Source organism: Apus apus, chromosome Z (genome assembly GCF_020740795.1).
Source record: "Apus apus isolate bApuApu2 chromosome Z, bApuApu2.pri.cur, whole genome shotgun sequence".
Classification (NCBI taxonomy): Eukaryota; Metazoa; Chordata; class Aves; order Apodiformes; family Apodidae; genus Apus; species Apus apus.
Genome location: NC_067312.1, coordinates 61,901,769 through 61,914,772, shown reverse-complemented (window position 1 = coordinate 61,914,772; position 13,004 = coordinate 61,901,769). Strand labels below are relative to the sequence as shown.

Here is a 13,004-nt window from a genome sequence, read left to right as displayed (position 1 = left end):
CAGTCAACTAGGATCTTTCCAGTTAGCCAGGACTGCTTATAAATTATTTAAAGTGGCTTGGTGAGCACTTCTGCTAGGTCCCTCAGTACCTGTGGGGTGGATCCCAATAATATAGACATTTCTTAAAATAACAAATGTAACACAGACAGCTTGTTGTCACACTAAAAATGCAAACATGCCATCTATGTAACATATCATCAGGGCTACAAATTCAATGGGAAATGTTTCCCATACCACCGAAGACATTCAGATACCCATACTCAGCATTTATTGGTGGCCCTATGCACACGACAACCTGCATATATTGAATACACAACATCTCATTTCTCTTTGTCCTGCTCCACCATTAGCTTTAATTAATTTGATTGTGGGTTTTTTTATTTGTTTTGTTTTTTTTTTAAGGTGTGGGCTATCTTCTGAACACTTTCTTTCAAGACAAAATAAATGTTATTTCAATATTTTCATAGTTTAAGAAGTACTAAGAGTTATATCCTGAGGAATAAGTTTACTTCTTTGTTGGTCAGATTTATTTTATTTTGCTGGCTAGTTTTCATTCTCTACTGAAATTATCAGGGTCTAAATTGAGAGAAATGAGCTAAGAACTCCTGAACTGCAGAAAAAAAAACCAAAAAAAACAACCAAAAACCAAACAGAAATAATGAAAGAATAAATGCCATTTTATAGCATGTTTGGAGATTTTTATTTGAAATGGGCTTATTGTCATTATTACATTTACCTGGAAACTGCGGAAGCCAAATTATAAGATGCCATTTTTTTTCTAAAATAGCTTCCAAACAGAGCTATTCCAGATTCACTACTTACATTTGCACTTTACCTAATGCACAGTTTCTTTTAGGAGAAAGATAGGAACTAATTTCCAATGTTTGACTCATTAAACATGGGAAACAATATGTCCCTCACATTTTACTTGTCACTCTGAGCTCCTGCTCCAATTGGAATATTACTCATTTCTGCTCCTGGTGAGGGTAATGAATTTTTGAGATTGAACTATTTCACACTGTACCAATTTTAAAGACCCTGCAATCTAATTTCTCACCCTACCAAGCTACTATACCATAATATCTTAAATTAACAATTGTTCAATTTAACTGTTGGCAGCCACTTTATAGCCAATGTTTGCTTGATGACAGAGAACAAGAACTTAAGCAAGTCTATGAACTTACAATAAACTACCTTCCAATAAAACTCAATGAATCCAACCAAATCTCTAGATAGTATTCAAACTTAAATAAGTGAATTAGAGACCCTAGCTTATTTTTGGTGTCATCGAGACCTCTGTATCAAGGTTACTGATGATTTAAACAGAAGTGCTCTAAAAGCCATCACACAAATTCTCTGTTGGACCCAAGTTTGACCTGTTTACTCAACACAAAAATTACAGAACAGAAAAGCATGACTGTAAGTCAGGTGACTACAGAACATACAACAGAATAAAAATGAACAGAATATTCTCATTCTAAAAAAATGGTAACTGATTTACATTCTAAGAAGATAGTTTTGGATGCACACACAACACTCTTCACTTGGTATTAAATACCATATGAATAAATACACATAATTGTGACCCATCTTTGTAAAGGAATTAACGTGAAGGTATTTTTTTCATACAAAATAAGTACAAGAATTTTAAATCCTTTTCTCTTATATGATTGAAAGCACAACCAAAAATGTCACTGAATTTAGTAGCTGCCCATTTTTGTGCAGAAAAAGCTAACTAAAAAACTCTTTTCTTAATTGCTCTCCACTACTGACCTCCACAGCATACGAAAAACCGAAAGGAAGTCAGTAGTTTCCAATGAATTCACAATTGATTACTATTCTCCTTCTAGGAACCCCACCTCCCACAAGCCCACCAATTCTGTTAGGAAAAAAATCCAACAACACCCCTTCCTTTCTACATTCAGTTCAGCCTTGCTTCCTTCTTCAATTGGCAGCAAGCTTCAGGACCAAGAATGCAAAAGTTTGCGGAAAGATGTCTGCAATGACAGCAGTAAGCAATTAAGCACACTTACTGTAATAGAACAATTTTTAAAAATTGTATTTTATGCATGCATAAATACCCATAAATTACATCTGATAAAAGACTACACTGTGTACTGCAAGTATCTCACAGTGTCTTTAAAATAAAAGTTACAAAGTTTCCCATGACTGCGTTTGCATGTTTTTTTCATTATTGTACACTACCACACCAAGGAACCACAGATGTTTCGTTTTATGAGAGCATCTTACTAGTCTACGTGGCCTACCACACACGCTTTGTAAAAACCACTTGAGCTAAAGAAAAGCTTTAATTTTTGTCCTGAAGTATAGTATTTTGATAACCAATGTATACAATATTGCCAGAAGCAAAAAACTGCAGTTTGCCGTATTTAATTGCTTCAGTAATCTGCTGAAACAAAATCTGTGTGGATAGGAGATCAGAGTTTGCCGTTATTATTAGTTTAACTGATGATGTGGCAACTCTAGAAACTTTAGAAACAACTGCTGGAACAGTTCCTAGAGGGAAAAAAAAAAAAAAAGCCACAATTCCTCAGAATTCTATCTCACAGAGTATAAGTTTGGAAATTTCATAAGCTTTCAAAAGACCTTTTCCTTAGGACATTCACATGGTTTGTAAAAGAATGTCAGTAATTTAACACTTGAACTGTATAAAGCAGAATTCACAATTTCCTTTTTCTTTAAGACACTGTTGTGCTTAGAATTATTTATTAGTAACACAAGCAACGCAAGAATTTTTACATGCATTTCCATAGAGCCAAAACAACTGCTGCCAAGTATTCCAGAGCTTAAAGAGAAAGTTCTGCTTGTAACTTTGCAGAGACTTGTAATTTACAGCAAAAAGCAGCGATTTGCCGGTTTACTGTGAAACAAACTCATGGAATAGATTAGCCATTTGGTTTTGAATTGTGTGGATTTTTTTTTTTTTCCTAAGCTTTAATAACTTGTTTATATACCTTTCCAAGACTCTGAACCAATTTCAGACACATAAGATATTATGTGCCAGCTTCAAGGAAGTACTTAAGACCATATGCAAGCCAGGGGTATGCATATCTTGGCAGTGGCAGAATTCAGTCACAACTTCAATTTTGACCACAAAGCATCCCAGGCACCTGCACTTTTTGAAAAGTATCTAACTGGTAACCACTTTACCTGAAGAATGTTCTTCAAGTGGTCACAGAACAACCTAAAGCTGACTTAGGCTGCCCAAGAGACAGAGCCTTTCTGATAAAGCTTAATCACACCAGTGCATTGCTCAGAAAAGTACCAGAACTGGTGTCCACCACCTGAGGAACTGCCTAGATGTTGGGACACTTACTAGAACTGGAAAAAAAAAAAAAAAAAAATTAAAGACCTTCAATGTGAGGGAGTCTAGGACAAATGCTTCAAGAGAGTGGCTTCGCCAGTATGCTGGGTAGGTGCTGGAACAAACAAGGCTCATAAGCCAGAAACAAAATAAGGAAAGGGAACTCATCTGTAGACCGAGGAATTTCCTCAGGAGTAAACAGTTCCAAGTTCCAGTATTTCCTTTGAGGGAACTCAATTATTTTATGTTAATTGTTGGATAGGCAGTCTTTGGAACACTGCCAAGGACTTCTACTACATAAATGCTCCCACTGGTGAAATACATGACCAGGCTCCTCCCATGCCATAAAATCTACCATCTTTGTCGGACACTAGCTCAGCATTAGTATTTGTGATTAGCGCACTCTGCTGGTCATTGAGATCAAAGAAATTAACGCAAGACAGGGAACCTATCCACCAGTTTTCTCAACTCTGGCAAGTTTCCTAACAACGAAGCCACTAAACAAAAAATGCAGCATTTTACCCATCAGACAGAGGCATGCCTTGAAAGAAGGCATAATACTTGGAATTATGAGCAATAAGACATTCACAGCTCAGACCAGTACTGTCTGATATCAATCTCATGCCTCAATGCCCCTTTAGGTAGCTATAAAGTCAGTATACAGAAATACTAAATTGCCCTAAAAGAACTAGATTCCCTCTTAGCCCAGGGAATAGTACAAGAAAGAGATCTTCAGGGGTAGCTACTTTATTTCAAAGAGAAGCCTGCACTGGGCTGGCTGCCCAGTATTTAAAACTGTTTTAAACACCATAATGCCTGCAGTACTCATTGTTATTTTGAAAGTTTCCATCTAGGAACCTTTTTTATCACTGGTAAAGAAAGTCGAGGAATGCACTTAAAAATATCACAAGATTCCTTAGGCAACACTAGCCATTTGGATATAATAGACTAAAAAATTCAAATACTCACATCAGTTTGTTCGTGATAGTGAAAGCAATTTTGAAGAAAACCCAAGAAAAAACGCCTAAGTGTTCATTTCTGATTACTGTGGGAAATAAAACTTCTGAAAATAATATTTGGCTTTACTGATTAATGGACTGAAACTTGTTTTAAGAGTTCTTTTGCAACAGGTAAGAGAACAGTTTTTGTTTTCCCTTGATATACCTTTGGTCATATTTTCCAAAAATATATATAAACTTACTGAAACGTGAAATTCTAAGACTATTCTTTCAAGCTAGTTTCTAACTAACCTCCAATTAACTTATTCTGTAATATTATCAAGATCAGACAAATATAAAGGTTTCTTTGGCTTCCTCTTTGAACCCTCTAGTCCACCTGCTCTTATACAGCCTTGACTACTAGTTGCTTTCCATAACATAAACACAAGCCAGACAACATAACTGCAGATCATATAATCACCCTATTTTCAGTTTTGTCAGCTGAACATGCTCCTCAGATCTTATGCTCATTTCACAGAAATGCAGCTACCTAAAGATGAACAATTAACTGAGCTGAAGAACAGCAGTTCTACCAGCCCCCCAAGTCAGCTGAACAGCCTGCTGCGGTAGAATGCCCATCTCCGTCCCACCTCTGCTCCCCTCCCATTCATCCCTGGTCCCATGTTCCTGCTGCTCTGGCTCTCTGTAGGACCCTATTACCTTAAATCAGCAGCAGAACACCACCCTAGCAAAAAATGTATTCTGCTCACAGAGGCAGGACCATATAACAGGAATAGGTGAGGAGCTAGGAGAATGAGGAACCTTGCCTTCAAACAGTGAGTTCAGCTACCCATGAAACAACAGGTTGGAGGATCACACTACTTCACTACTTCAGAGGGACGCTGCACGTCTGAGATAGCCCACACTTAACAGCAAAGCAACTAGTCACAAAAAGCCTTATATGAAAGGCCTTTCAATGACAGTTTCTATAGTCTAAAATATGGGGGGAAATGTAATTAATAAATAACATTTTGAATTATATGTTCAAATTGTCATCTTAAGTCAATGAAAACACAGAGGTGTATCACATCTGAGTGATGAGGCAGTCATAATGCTGGAGAAAGGCTGAAAGCAAGGAAGATCTTAGGTAACTGCAAACAAAAACCATGCAGAATTCTTAAACCCACTTTATATGGAATGTTTCTCTTAAAAAATGGTGATCATTCAATGACAAAAAATCTTCATTTAATTTTAGATCAATTTAAACTAGACATTCATATTAGCCTCTCCAATTCCCCCCTCCCCATCCTTCAACAATTTCACTTGATATCCCAGTCAGACCGTTTTTTTTTTTCCATTGCTACAGAGAAACTTCAGTCACCAACAGTGATTTACTATGAAAAGTATGCACTTGGCCTTTCAGTAATTTGTTAGTGAAGGCATGTAGAAATGCAATTCTAGTAACTGGTTTTATGTTTGTTTGTTATTTTAGCTATGCCTGATCACCTCATGAGAAATATGACACCTATGCATTCTAGACCAGGCCAGCCCAGCCTTTATAAGCATCTCCAAATATACATTTACTTGTAGTTGCACTGTCACAAAAGATGCAAGTTTCACAGAATTGCAGATACAACTCACATTGCAGTTTCAGACTTTCAGAGTGTATTTCAATCTTTCTTCACTTGTAAGGGTATTTTCCACAGCGTTTTGTCTTTTTTTTTTATTTCATTATCAGCCACATCATCCATCTTTGACTTTGTTGTACAAAAGTCTTAATATTTAGCTACATATCCAGACTGCTTTCTAAACATGTAATTCATGTAAATTGCAGTCCAGATAACTCAGAGGTCAGGGCGTCAGTCCTAAATCTAAAGAGTAAAAGGGCCTCAGTATTGCCACTTTCAGCATCACAAAACCGAGTGTCAGGACCCAAAACAGTACTGAATGGAATCCACCACCTTCAGATTCATTACTAAGCTGTCTACATATCATTTTTTAAATCTGCACTTTGTTTAGCAACTGAAAAATGTGTGCACATGCACTACTCTGTAGATAAAAGTCCATCTTTACCTTTTAGAAAAAAAACAAACATGACTTTAGTCACAGTTGACAACCACTAGGCAGGCACCAGCTGTTACTATGTAAAAACCACAGCCTTGCAAGTAAAGTTTAGCCTTATCTAATTCAGTAAGAGGTCCATAACATTTCTATACAGATAAATTATTCTGGATGCATGCAATTGATTATTACATATAAATCAAGATAAAAACTGACCTAATACCAAAGTTTCCATACACAAACAAGTTTGGCAAATTCAACTCATGTGTCTCATACAGAAACAACTCTCAAATCTGAGAGATGTACGTTTTACATGATGTTCAACTTCAGTCATTGCAGTACTCTCATAGATAGACATCAGAACACTTATTTTTAACAGAATTCATACAGACATCTTTTGCATTAGCTTTCTTTATCCATGGCAGTGGATGATTATGTGCTGCCATCTAGCAAATGTTTCCAGAAAAGTTTAACTTTGGAAGCTACTCTGTGACAAGACATCTGAAAATTCTTAGAAAACTTTTTAAAACAGGAAACATACACAAGACAGCGACATTTTTTTAAAAATATTTTTTCAGCCTGCATGCCAATAGAATTAAATACAAGATGCAAATACAATTAGGCTTAATGTAAACATAAATAACTCTACATGAAAAACACAAATTATTAATAAATGTCTGTATATATAGCTGTGAGTAACTGTACAGTTATGGCTGATTTCTTCTATTTTTCTGTCTTATTTCACATTATCACCACTGCAACTACCTCTTATTTTCACCCAGGATCCTTGCTACTGTCTGGTGATTTCAGATCTTACTCATGCAGTCATCTGAAAAGTATCACATTTTAATTCTGTGTTCCCTAATAGAAAAGAACAGTTGGGAGCACGTTGCCTTATGGGGGCACTATTTTTTAACCAAATTATAATTCAAAAAGAAATTAAACTTTTCAGATGTTCACTCCTTTCCAAATTTTCTGAAATTAGCCAATGAATTAAAAAACTGTCAGAAAGGAGACACACATGACAGTCCTTTACTTGTATCATTTCCTTGGAGGATTAGATTTACATAACAACAATATTCAACCTTCAAGGTTTTTTTGGTGATAAAACATCACCCTATTAAATGTTCTGTAATTTCAAAACATGTACACACTTTAATTCATTGTAATATTGCAATCAAAGACTTAATTTTTTACACTGTACTAACAACAATTTCCATTAAGAGTCTGAGAGGCGCATTTTTTGTTTTCACCAGGACAATAATACCAGAACAACTCCTGCCACTGAATTACATGAAATCACAGAATCACAGAAATACTTTATTAAAGCTAATGATCCAATGCCATTATTTTCCTCAGTCTTGAACCACGTGGCATTTATTTTCCCCTTGCCAGCTCCAGTCCAGATTCCACATGTTGTGCCAGGGACACCTGAAAAGGTCTCACAGAAGCTTTGGTGAAGAAAGTGGATGTCTGTTTCAGGGTGGATGCCAGCAGTACCCACAGAATGTGTAGATGGTTATGCCTTGCAGGTAACCAATAGTTACAACTTTGATTGTGTTAAAAAAAAATATTATGGAGCTGAACGTTCTCTCAGATGTATTCCCCAGAAAAACGGTATGAAGAAGATTCAACAATCCCAACCCATTGATATCCCATCTGTATATCTTAACTCTAGTCTTGGGCAAGCAGGATTCACTAAACCAGGCAATTCTGTCGTTTAAAAGGTGTGACAAAACTACACAGAACCAAAGCTATCTACTCAAGTGGTAATTATACTTCTCATTCAGAAAGACATTAAACAAGTATATCTTATCTGCATAAAGCAGAGGCTGTGCAACTTCTACATATGACAATACAGTTTATAGGAATGCTGAAGTCATGCCAGAACAAAGACATTTTTGGACATCAATAAATATTTGTTTTGTTAGTTACTAGTACCTACAGCAAGTAACAAAACTAAGTGTTATTTGGCATTAACAAGGGTGCCATTTTATATTACTAAGGAATGCTATACTTAGACTATCTCTTCTTCCTGTAAACGATGTATGAATTGCTAAAAAAAAATGCTGACACCTACTGTGCCACAACTTCTTAATCATTTAGCAGGCCATTATACATTATAATATTAATTTGTAACAGAAGCCTGCCAGAATTAAAACCTGGAATATACAAATATAACACAGCCAAATCTGCAAGACCGTACACAGGCCTATTGTAAATTGAGCCAAGGCAAACAGGTTTATCAGCTACATAAGGTCATAAAGATCTTTCTGCAACATCTACTATCAGTCCTATTTGATTATCTTGGTCCAACCCTCCTGACATGGGCAGGCACATCTCCCATTAGATGAGGTTGCTCAGAGCCCCATCCTACCTGGCCTTGAATACTTCCAGGAATGGGGCACCCACAACTTCCCTGGGCAACCTGTGCCGGTGTCTAACCACCCTCATAATGCAAAATTTCTTCCTAATGTCCAACCTAAATGTCCTTTCTTCTGCTTAAAAGCCATCATCCCTTGCCCTCTCACAACATGCCCTTGTAAAAAGTCCCTTCCCAGCTTTCCTGGAAGGTCTTCCCTGGGCCTTCTCTTTTCCAAGCTGAGTATGTCCCACTCTTTCAGTGTGTCTTCGAGGGGAGAGATGCTCCAGCCCTCTGATGGTCTTCATGGCCCTGTTCTAGACTCACTGCAACACCTACATGTCCTTCTTACGTTGGGGGCTCCAAAACTGGACACAGTACTCCAGGTGTGGTCTCACAAGAGTGGAGTAGAGGGAGAGAATCACCTCCCTCAATCTGCTGGCCACACTTCTTTTCATGCAGCCTGGGATATGGTTGGCTTTCTGGGCTGCAAGAGGACATGGCTGCCTTAAGTTGAGCTCTTCATCAACCAACATCCCCAAGTCTTTCTCCTCAGGCCTGTTCTTAACCCATTCTCCACCCAGCCTGCATTTGTGCTTGGGATTGCCCTGACCCATGTGGAAGACCTTGAACTTAGCCTTGTTAAACTTCATACGGTTGACATGGGCCCACTTCTCAAGCCTGTAAAGGTCTCTCTGTATGGCATCCCTTGCCTCCAGCACATCAACCACACCACACAACTCGGTGTCATCATCACACTTGCTGAAGGTGCACTTAATCACAGTGTCCATCTCCCTGACAAAGGTGTGGAACAGCACTGGTCCCAGTACTGACCCCTGAGGAATGCCACTCGTCACTGGTCTTCACTTGGACATAGAGCCATTGACCACAATCTTCTGAGTGCAAATATCCAGCCACTTCCTTATCCACTGAGTGGTCCATCCATCAAATTCATCTCTCTCCAATTTAGAGAACAGGACGTCCCATGGAACAGTGTCAAACTGTTTGCACAGGTACAGGCAGATTATGTCACTCGGTCTCCCCTTGTCCACCAAAGCTGTGACTCCATCATAAAAAGCCACAAGATTTCTCAGGCATGATTCGTCCTTGGTGAAGCCATGCTGGTTGCCATCAACCACCTGTATATTCTCCATGTTTTAGCACAGCCTTCAGGAAGATCTGCTCCATAATCTTACCATGCACAGATGTGAGAGTGACTGGCCTGTAGTTTCCCAGTCCTTCTTTTTCTCCCTTTTTGAAAACAGGGGTTATGCTGCCCCTTCACCAGACTATTAAAATTTCTCAAATATGATGGAAAGCAGCTTTGCAACTTCATTCTCCAGTTCCCTCACAAGCAATCTCATCAGGTCTGAGCCCTTGTCAGTGAAGACTGAGGCAAAAAGTCATTAAGTACCTCAGCCTCGTCCTTGTAAACACTTCTTACCAATAAAATGTGTTTCTACAAGACCATCTTAGTAACTTTAATAAATCCAGAGAGGATATCCAAATATTGGCTAAGAAAATATTGCTTTCAGCTTTTTTGCCTGGACATCATAGTAATTAACATGGCTCTGACGCTTATGAAAAAGCATAGGTGTAGAAATGCAAAAAATTATTTAAGCTATTCCATACTGCTCTTGGCCAGGGTGGCCTTCTGTCCTTGATGAGATGGCATCCAGGATTTTATATCAGATGGACCTTTTATAAGAGTGCACCTATTTTTTTGTCCAAACTCTGATGAAGGTGCCAACCTTCAGAAAATCTAAGAACTTACTTCAGTTTCCTCTTAGGATAGGATGATGTTTGAACTGCAAAGAACAGCATCCCCAGTTTCTGTACTGAATTTTTTCAATCTTTTGAATCCTCTCTTTTATTGAATAACTCTTTGGTCATTCCTCAAATGCTGCTGCTTTTTTTTCATCATTTGTTATACGAGCATCTCTTTGGTGATAGACTATGAACCACCACCTGAACTTGATCAAGAAATTCCCTGCATCAACATTAAATTAAATAATTTACTCTTTCTTTAGTGATTCAGTGGCATATTTCAATGCAAAATCACTCATATATGACCTTATGTTTGTTAACAGCAAGGACCTAAAGCTTGTGATAAATTACTGAGTAAATATCTGTACTTTTAGGTTATACCAAATTACATTTCTTCTGATGAAATGGCTCTCACTAAATTCTTAACTTGCAAATAAACCTCCCACTGAGTCACTATAACCCTGAAATATAAAACCTACTTTAAATAAGAGTGCAACCTGAGAATCATTGTATAATCTCTAATTTTGGTTCTGTTGAAGAAAATAGTAACTTTAAGCGTACTGTGAATAATCTAAGAATCCTGGAAGTGCATAATGCAATCTGCACAAGCTGATACAATACATGTTAAGCAGAACTGCTAGCTATTCTTTAAATGCTGGAGCAACAGTTTAAAGAGGCTAGCTTAGTTGTGTCTGCCTTATCATACACAATGATTTGCAATTGTGTAGTCAAAACCCATCATAAGTGAAAGACACCTAACTAATTTAATACACACTATAAAGTACAAAAAAAACCCAAAAGCTCTGAAAGAAATATGAAACACCAAACCTCTTGAAGAACAGGAAAAAGTTAGGGCTAACCCATTAATTTCTCATTCTCAGCCCCTCCAAGAAAACAAGGTTATGTCATATCTCTGCAATCCAACGACAGGAGGCCGAGACTTTGGTAGGTGCTCAAGAACGACCTGCAAAATTGCAGTGTGAAGAGAAACACAGCTAGACGTGACTACGTGACACCCAATGAGACCATGTTGAACTGAGGCACACATCGACAACTGTGCTTCATCCCCTTGAAGGTGGTTTATCTTAGCAAGAGAGATCTTTACTTCCCCCACATGCGCCTTTCACCCAGAGCCAGGCCGGGTTGCAGCGTTTCCCAGGGGGCTGTCGGCAGCCGGCCCAGGTCACATGGCGACTGCGGAGACCACGGCCGAGCCGGGGCCTTTCGCAGCGCTTCGGACAGCCGTGCTGCCAGGCCGGACCCAGGTCGGACCCGGCCCGGCCCGCTCGCAGGAGACAGGCCGCTCCCGCCAAGGGCCGCTGCCTCCACCTGTCCCGCCAGGCCCTCCGCGGCCCAAGCCTCCCCAGCCGCCCACGCCGGCCCGCTCCCACCGCCGCCCCAGAGCAGGCGGGTGGCTCACCTCGTTGTTGAGGTTCAGCACAGGAGCCATGGCGCCGGCCCTCGCCCGCACAGCTCCGCACAGCCCCGCACAGCTCCGCCGCTGCCCGGCCCGGCCCGGCCCGGCCGCCCCTCCGCGCTCCCCTCACGCCGGCAGCGAGAAGCGAAACCCGGCGCATGCGCCGCGCGCGCGGCAGCAGGCCCGCCCCAGCGAGGGAGCGCCTCTCTAGGCCACCTCTCGACGGCCTCGGTCCTCCGAGCCCGCCCCAGCCGCCCGGCTGCCCGTGGCGTGTCCAGCGCCGCGGCGGCCGCTCCCTTGTTCCCTCTCTCCTTCCCTGCCTGGGGCGGGGGGGATCGTTGTGGAACCTGAGTCAAACAGTGACAGCGGAGTTCCTGCCCAGGATCCCTGCCCAGGATCCCTGCCGTCCCGCTTCCACCCCCCCCCCCCCAGCCCGTCCATCCCCAGCCCAAAGCCCCGTTTCCTTCAGAAATGGGGAAAAGAGCGTTTTCTTCTGGTTCTCACGGGTAATAAAGCCATCTGGGCGTGAAGGGGATTCCGAACCAGACCTGTCCGAGGCGCGCCAGGGCCAGCTCTTCAGAAAAAACGCTCTTCGCGTAAGGATGAACGTGAAACTCCTGTTGCGTGACTTTGTGCGCTGCTACATTTCATAATCAGCTGGATGAACCGAAGACCTGGACAGATGTACACCTCTGAATCCTTACACTAAAAAGACATCTCCCCCACCGAATAGTTAGTAATCTGGGATTCTTGCTCTTCCTACCCTGTTACTGACATTGTGGGACCAGTCTAAAAGGGATACATGAGTAAATGCTTTATTTCTAGACTGCATTATCCTCCCACCCTTCTTACGATGCAAAAACATTTTCAAACTCCTTTACAATTTTCAGGTTGATTTTTTTCCATTTGTGCAGAAGGAAGGGTATGTATTATGCAGAAATTAGATTGTCTGAAGCTTTAGCTCTGTAACAGATTTTGTACACAGACTTCAGTTTAAGCAGCTGTAGTGAAGTGGGCCGTGCATGTCTTTTGGACTTCACAAGATCTCAGACTGAGAAGTCTGGCAGAGCTTCATGAGAACTTTTCCTCATTTTTTACAGTTTATTGTGGTATAAGGAATTGTTGACTTTAACT

The 13,004-nt window shown here is 40.2% G+C and overlaps 1 protein-coding gene across 1 annotated transcript in view; it reads right to left on the bottom strand.

Moving 5' to 3' along the window:
* SRFBP1 (serum response factor binding protein 1) overlaps window positions 1-11,994 on the bottom strand; it is a 78,280-nt gene extending 66,286 nt beyond the window's left edge. Inside the window, exon 1 of the mRNA XM_051641936.1 lies at window positions 11,874-11,994. Within this exon, the coding sequence (XP_051497896.1) occupies window positions 11,874-11,903 (30 nt within the window). The 5' untranslated portion in view covers window positions 11,904-11,994. The remainder of the gene's footprint in view (window positions 1-11,873) is intronic.
* Window positions 11,995-13,004: the final 1,010 nt, after the last annotated feature.